At 50.9% G+C, this 7932-nt stretch overlaps 1 protein-coding gene across 3 annotated transcripts; it reads left to right on the top strand.

Moving 5' to 3' along the window:
• ING1 (inhibitor of growth family member 1) lies at positions 1–7460 on the top strand. 3 transcript variants are annotated; one of them, XM_055702783.1, is made up of 3 exons: positions 1–129; positions 360–1051; positions 5830–7460. In XM_055702783.1, the coding sequence occupies exons 2-3, from the start codon at positions 910–912 to the stop codon at positions 6531–6533; spliced, it is 846 nt and encodes a 281-aa protein (XP_055558758.1). In that variant the 5' UTR covers positions 1–129; positions 360–909; the 3' UTR covers positions 6534–7460. The 3 variants fall into 3 exon arrangements, with proteins under 3 accessions (XP_055558758.1, XP_005441648.1, XP_055558759.1); XM_005441591.4 differs by lacking the exon at positions 1–129 and having other exon boundaries at positions 184–1051; XM_055702784.1 differs by lacking the exons at positions 1–129; positions 360–1051 and adding an exon at positions 1715–2648.
• Positions 7461–7932: the final 472 nt, after the last annotated feature.

The following is a 7932-nucleotide window of genomic DNA, read 5'->3' on the forward strand; positions in this document are numbered from 1 at the left end:
CCCTCCCTCCCTCCCTCCCTCCCTCCCCGCCGCCGCCCGGCCGCGGGGGCTTCGTCCCCACGCCTACGCCGGCACCGAGCCGCCCACCCCTCGCTAGGACCGCATCCCTGCCGCCTCCCCTCCCCAAACGTGAGTAAGGGGAGGAGGGACGATGAATATGCAGAGGAGCGCTCGCCCCGCCGCGGTTCCGGGAGGGGGAGGGGGAGAGTGTGTGTGTGCGCGGTGAGTGTGCCAGTGTGTGTGAGAGAGAGTGTGTGTGTATACAGCGCTGGGAGGGGTGCGCATGCGCCGTGCGTGGCGGGGCTGAATGTTTCCCAAGTGTTTGAAACTGGTATTTGGGTTTTCCACGTTGGATCAAGTGCGGCGTATAGGAGCGAGGAGGCTGCGTTAATATCACCGGGGAGCGGCGGCGACGGCGGCGGCGGTGAGAGCGGGGAAGGGGGAGCGGCGGAGAAGCGGAGCAGAGCGGCGCTGGCGCATGCAGAGGGGCTGCCGCTGCTTCTGACAGACACTTTGCAGAGCACATTTTGTTTCCAGATTGTTTCGGAGGAGCTGGTTTAAGCCCCCCTCCTTTCTCCTCCCCCCCCCCCCCCCCCTTCACACACACACAAATCCCTCTGATTGTTCCTACCACCTCCTTCGTGAATTACCCACAACGACAGCCATTCAATCAGCTGCTGCTGGCTGTAGGGGACTAGCGGAGGGTGTGTGTGTCTCTCTCTCCCTCTGTTTCACACAAGAGGAGTCAGATGTAGCTTCTCTCGGTTTTTTGGGGGAGCTACAGAGAGAGGTGGGCAGGGAGTGAGCCCTTCATCGGGGTTACCGTCTTTGGAGGGAGCAGCACTTGCTTTCACAGACAGGGAGAGAGAGGTGTGGGGAAGGATTTTTTTTTTTTTTTTTCTCTGCCGGATGAAAATGTTGAGTCCTGCAAACGGAGACCAGCTTCACCTAGTGAACTATGTGGAGGATTATCTGGACTCCATCGAGTCTATGCCCTTCGATCTGCAGAGAAATGTCTCCTTGATGAGGGAAATTGACGCCAAATATCAAGGTAAGTGCTTTCTATATATGTGTGTGTCCGTGTCCGTGTGTGTGGTATGGGGCTCGGGGGGGGGGGGAGGGTGTCTTTCCCTTTCTTTTCTTCAGAGCTGAGCCTCGGCTCCGTTTGCCCCTCTGCACCCCACAGGGATGGTAGTTTTATTTTTGGGAGGTGAAAGGAGGGAGAAAGCCGGGAGGAGAGATCCGAGGAGAGAGAGGGGCTGATCTGCAGCGTTAGCTCTTGTCATGGGGCGGAACAAAAGGTCTCCAGCTTCTCTTATTAAGCAAGGACTCTGCTTTTCTGTGTAAATTGCTGGCCAAGAAGGCGGGGGCAGGGAAGTGGGGTGTGCGGTGCACAAAGGGGGGCCGTCCCCGGCCATGGGGCTGAGGTGGAAGGGTTTCAGGGTACGGAAGAAAGTGCTGGGTGGACAGAGAGGGAGAGATTACAGCACAACATTTAGGAATGTACAGTATTCATTATGGCTGTAGTAGGGGAGAGAGGCAGCTAGTGAGGGAGGGAGGGAAGGAGGGAGGGTGGAGGGGGGGGGGGGTTGGCGAGAGGGGGGGCAGGGTGTGCTTTCCTCGCTCCCTTCTCGGTGGGTTTCATTTCACCCCGTAAACCAGCCCCGCTCCGTGGGGCGGGGAGGACAGGACTGGCGGAGGCGGGGGGGGGGAAGGATACGGTCGGGTTTACGGTTGTGCTGAAGGCTGAAGTGCCCCCTCCGTCCCTCCCTCCCGCTCCTCTCCCCTCCCCGTGCCGCCGGTACTCGGGGCACGCCGTCCCCGTGCCCCACGGGCGGAGGGAAGAGGAGGCCAGTTTGTGCGGGGTCGGGGCAGCTTTGTCACTTGCTTGCTTGTGTCCGCTCGGGAAGGGGGGAGGGGAGGGCTTTATTCGGTGCCGCCGGCAGCGGTGACAGCCGGGGTGCCGGGCGGGGAGGACCCCCTCTCCCTCGGCGTGCGCGCCGCCCCGCGCCCCCGTGCATGTGGCCTTAGGGGAGGTGGGCAGCGAGCCCCGCCATTCCCCCAGCCGCTGCTCGGGCGGCCCGCCGGGGAGCCCAGGGGAAGGGACCGGGGGAAACTTCCTCGGGAGACAGTGGCTGCCGCGGGGGGCGCGGGCGGGGAAGACAGGGCGGGCAGCGCGCCTCTCGCGCGCTCCGGGCACGCATCACAACGGCCAGCGGGCACCTCCGCGCTTTGCCGGGGAGTCGGCGGCGTTGCGGCTTTTATCAATGCCCCTCGTTAGCATAGCGCGGCTGGCCCCGCCTCCGGCGCCGCTGATAGGGGGGAAGCCTCCCCACGGGTCGGCCGCGGCCCGCCTCCTCCCGCCTATTGGTCGTGGGGCCGGACCGTTCCGCCTTTTTCCCCGCCTCCTCATGACGTTTCCAGAAGCAACTTTTCTGTGGGGTTGATTTGAATATCTCGGCCTGCCCCGGCCTGCGGGCTCCCATTGGCTGGGGCGGCAGCAGCGGGCAGGCCAACCTTGGGCGTCCGGAGTGTGACTGACGTGTTTTCGGGACTGGGGGCGCCGCTCCTCCCGCCTCCTCTTGCTCGTGAATGGCGCGATGGTGCCGAAGGGGGCGGGCGCAAGCTCGCTCTGCCCGCTGCAGTTGGTTGGTTTTTTTTTAATTTAATATTTTTATATATATTTTTCTGGTTCTTTCTGGTTCCGATTGGGAACAGCGGGCCAGCCGGGGCGGGCTGTCCCCGGCAGTAGCTCTGACAGGTGCGAGGATGGGCGGGCAGCCGCCCCTCCCCGCCTGGGTGCCGCCGCTGGCTCCCGCGCCCCTCCTCCCCCACTTCCTCTGGCTGCGCTGTTACGCTGCGAACCGGGGGGATGCCGCCGGTTTCCTGCCGGAGAACAATAGCTGCTGCGTCACTTCCGGGGCGTGGCCGCCGCGCTGGTTGCTAGGAGAAGGCGGCCTCCCAACCCGGCGGGACGGGGCCGCTTCCCGCTCAGCCGGCCGGCGGGGGCCGCGTTGCGTTAGAACCGTGGGGGCCCGGGCGCGGCGGCACCCGGTGCTCTCCCCGCCCGCCCCCCCCGGGCGGCGGAGCACGCGTGCTGCCGGGCCAGGCGCGGGGCGGAGCTGCCGGGGCGGGGCCAGCCCGGCTCGGCGGTGGGGGCGGGGGAGGCCCACGGGTGGCGCCGCAGAGGGGCGGGGAGGGGCCCGGGCCCGCCCCCGGCCGGCGGAACTCCCTCATTTCGCCGGTGTCCAGCGGCGGAGGAGGCGGCGGCCCAGGCGGGTATCGCCCAGCCGGCCGGGAGGCGGCGACGGAGTGCGGACGTCGTGGGGTGGCTGGTGGCCCTGCTGGTCGCTGCCTCCGCCTTCCTCCCGGGGAGCCTCGGCCGCCCGATGCTGGCCGCCCTGGCGGCAGGGCGGGAGGGGGCTCCCGGGCGTCGTGGGCATGCACCCGTGACGGCGGTGCCAGCCCCCAGGGCTACGGGACTGTGCCGCGAATAAAGCTTTCACAACGCACGGCACCTTGGTTTTTATATTGGGTTTGGGGGTTTTTTTTTGTCGTTTCGGTGGCGTTGGGGCTGCGCATTCACCGCTGGCGAACAGTTTTGTAACACGCACATCGCGCAAAACTATGCTTTTCTGTCTTTCTGTTACAGCTCGCCAGGGGAGAGCAGTTGTCTGGAACTGCTATAAACGCAGCCCCCTTAGGGCCGGCGACTTGAGCGGAGCACGCTGGTGCGGGGGGCGGCGGTGCAGCCCCCTCCGAGCCGTAGCAGGCGGCTGTCACGCTGCTGCTTGTTAGCTGGCTCGCCGCTCGAATAGCGAGCGCGTCGCCGCTGCTCCGCAGCCCGGTCCGCCTGCGGGCGGTGGTGCAAAGGCACGTTCGCGCACGGTGTCGCACACTGGGGTGGCAGCGCCCGAGGACGCGCTCGGCAGGGCTTTGCAGAATTCAAGACCGTTGCAGCCGACTGCTTCCCCTGCATGTTCCAGCTGTTTGGGGAGGTGGTGTGGTGCTGTAGGGTTAATGTATATATGAGATACTAGAACTGAAGTTTTCGTAATGTCTAACTTAAGTCGTTAATTATTTTGTGATATTGAGAGAGAGTATTCTTAGTGAAAGATTCAGATTCAGATTATGACATCGGTCAAGTGCCAAAGCTTAGAACGTAAAACTTCTGCATTTCAGCCATTGAAAATAATTAATACTTTTATTAATTAAAAAAATAATAAATAATAATAAAAAATTAAGGCGGTTTAGCCTTCCTGAATGCTTAAAGTTCTGTATGTTCGGAGGTTTTGTGGTGGTGGTGGTTTGTGTGTGTTTTGTTTTGGGGTTTTATTTTTGTAGTTAGAAAAAAGGGCATTTGCTTAACATAGTCAATAACACATTGAAATACTAATTTTGGTCAGATAGGTTATATTGCAGTACCAGCTGACAGATCATGCTTAACCGATATGAGAAGTGTAGGCTGCAGCTCTAAAAACTACAGTAAAACTTGCATAATTTTTCCATGTCTTCACTAGAAATTAGGAGCATGTGTCTTCAACAAATCTGCCCAGGCAAGACAAAACCTAAATCATAGGATAACTGTTAGTTGTATATGTATTGTATTCACTTATTTAAAAAAAAAAAAAAAAAAAGTATAAGAGATCCTGGTTTCTCTTAGGTGAATTGAGCTTAGATTTTAGATCTCATTATATTTTGTTCCTCCAAGGCAGAATGTTCTAACATTCTGGGAGAAAGGGAAAATCAGAGAAGAAAGGAGATGCAGGAAAAACACGCTGCATGTTTTTGAGGACTTAGTATGCAAAATGCTAACTGTCCTGTATGTTTGAGTGGATTTGAGTATCATAGTGAAACTCAAAACAGTGTTTAAAAATAGGTATCTAGAACCATTCTTTAAACACTTTTCTGCACTGTTCTCCCTTATAAACTGTTGGAACAGTCCTTGAGGTGCGATTCAAGGTCTAACATATTTTCAGTGTTAGCATTTTAAATTGGAAGCTCTAGCTGCCCCGGTTGTATATAATCTTTAATGTTACTTTCCAACTTTTTCATCTCATTCTCAGCAGTGAATATTTAATGAAGATTATATTTCTGTGTTTTAAAAAGTAAGCAACAGGTTTTTTTATAGGAAGTGTATAGAGGAAATCATCTAGACATCTTGGATATTGTAATCCTGATTCTGCAGTCCTAGGAATTTCAGTGGCCTCACATTTTCAACAAAAGTAACGCAGGAGTGCTGGATGAAATTGCCATAGCTTAGGGTCCAGCCCCATGTGTTTGGAGTTCTTCTGCACTAGCTGTCAAGTATGATATAGTGATTATTAAATAACTCAGCATCTGATTTCTACACTGGTTTGTGCCTGCTTTCTCTCCCACTCTTTTTCTCCCACTCTGTCATTTACTGAAAACATTAATGTTGTTATACAGAAAATGTCCAGGAAAACAATCTATTAATTTCCCCTCTAATTTTACAATTAAGTCTGAAACTTTTGATGGGGGAGTGTGTGTGTATTTGTTTAGTTAGATAGTTCTTTTTAATTACTGTGAAGTTTAAAGGGAAGAATTGTCAACATGCATCAAATTATATTTAGCCACTTTTTTTTTTTAAATCAGCATTTGCATTCTATTCCTGCACGACCGGCTGGAACAAAAGTAATCCACTGGATTCATGAGCCACTTGTCAGATATCAGCTCTGGAGAATCTGTCATTGGTCAGCTTTGTGCGTTACAAAAGGGTGTTGCTGTGTGGAAGGAAAAATACAGGAAGGCTTTGTTTCAACATTCTCCCTGTTGAAAATATTTATAGTTTTTATTTCTTCCTTGCAGAGATTCTGAAGGACCTGGATGATTACTATGAAAAATTTAAACGAGAGACAGATGCTGTGCAGAAGAGAAGAATGTTGCACTGCATACAGAGAGCCTTGATTCGGAGTCAGGAACTGGGGGATGAGAAGATCCAAATAGTCAGTCAGATGGTGGAGCTCGTTGAGAACAGAACAAGGCAAGTGGACAGCCACGTGGAACTGTTTGAGACTTGTCAAGAGACTAATGATACCACTGGAAACAGTGGGAAAGCCAGCCAAGATAAGTCAAAGAATGAGACAATTGCACAGGCTGAAAAGCCCAACAATAAGAGATCGAGGCGGCAAAGGAATAATGAGAATCGAGAAAATGCTTCAAATAATCACGATCACGATGACATCACCTCAGGAACACCGAAGGAGAAGAAAGCAAAAACATCTAAGAAGAAAAAACGGTCCAAGGCTAAAGCAGAGAGGGAAGCATCTCCCCCAGACCTTCCTATTGACCCTAACGAGCCAACATACTGCTTGTGCAACCAAGTCTCCTATGGAGAAATGATAGGATGTGATAATGATGAGTGCCCCATTGAGTGGTTTCACTTTTCCTGTGTGGGACTCAATCATAAGCCAAAGGGCAAATGGTACTGCCCCAAATGTAGAGGAGAAAACGAGAAAACTATGGACAAGGCATTGGAGAAGTCTAAAAAAGAAAGGGCTTACAACAGGTAGTTTGCAGACTTTTCATAGTGAAGAAAACTGAAACCACCAAACCATTGTATTTATTGTCAGTGTCACCTTTGTTGAGGTGAAAGGATTGTAAAATGTATATTTTTAAAGGAGGTTTAAAACTGAACCATTCCTGTTACAGGGACGGCAATAAACAATTTTGTTTTTCATTTGGTAAACTGTAACAAGAATGTGGTCTGTGGACCAATGTATTCCAAAAGTAAAGTTGTAAGAGTTTGAACATTTGGATGGTCTTAAAAGATAAATTAATACTTTTTTTCTCCTTTTATTTTCAGTGCTGGTAGCACTCTACCCATTAAAATTTTGATGACAAATATCTCTGAAATGTAACTTTGTTTTCTTTAATGAAAAATGTTATTTACCTTTTGAGCAAAATTGTTAAATAGTTTAGCCATCTGGTTGTATCTGAATAAAGCCGCAGTACATTACAAATGTAACTTCTTTCTGTGATAAGCAATGCAAGAACAAACAAAAAGAGGGTAAAATTTGGTTCCTGCTACAAAGTGTCAGTATAACAGTTCAATAGCAAATGTTTAAATAGGCTCAGAAGATTATTTTTAAAAAAAAAAAAGTTAATGGTTAAATTTTACACAACAAATATTTTATATGCTGGCCAAGTACCACAAGGGCCATTTTAAAATGATTGAGTATGTTTTATATTTAACCAGGAGGTGGTTTAGTAATGAGACTTAACGTAAATGAAGCTTTATACTGTCACAGATAGTAGTGTAGCAATCCTTAATTTGTTTAAGTTGTATAAATGTACATTTTTAAGTGTAGTTGCACTTACTGTATTATACTTGGAAATGCAGCCAAATGCCATTGTGTAACCAATGTGCATTTCCTGCTGTATGTATGAAAATTGTACAGCTGTGATGTTAAGAAATAAATGAAACAACTTTGACAGTTTGCTGCTTTAGCAATCATGTTTAATGATCATTCATATAGCTTAAAAAAAAAAAATTGTCTTTAACCTTGGCAGCTCCCACAAGCTGCCTCTAGGAAGCCTGAAACTGTTGTAGTGGTAACCAAATTACAGTTCTGATAATGAATCTTCATAGACCGTGTGGCCAGCAAGGTCGTAGGAGAGCCAAAATAGCATTTAACTTTCCTTCCAAATCTACTCCTTTTGTGCTTGCAGTCACTCCCAGATCTGGACATTTATCTAAAATTTGATAGCATAGAGCTGGTCTCGTTTGGTTGTTTTCATGCTTTTACGCTATGGATATAAGTTATTCCATGTTTGTTATCAGCAGAAAGATCTTTTGTGTTGCAGCATTTTCAAAGTACTATTGCAGCTGTTCCAGGGTAGGCATTTTTATTCTTCAGGGTCACCTCATACAAAAATCTGCTAGCGGTGATCGAGGTGCTGTGTGTTAGA

The sequence above is a fragment of the Falco cherrug genome, chromosome 2 (assembly GCF_023634085.1).
Source record: "Falco cherrug isolate bFalChe1 chromosome 2, bFalChe1.pri, whole genome shotgun sequence".
In the NCBI taxonomy this organism is placed as follows: Eukaryota; Metazoa; Chordata; class Aves; order Falconiformes; family Falconidae; genus Falco; species Falco cherrug.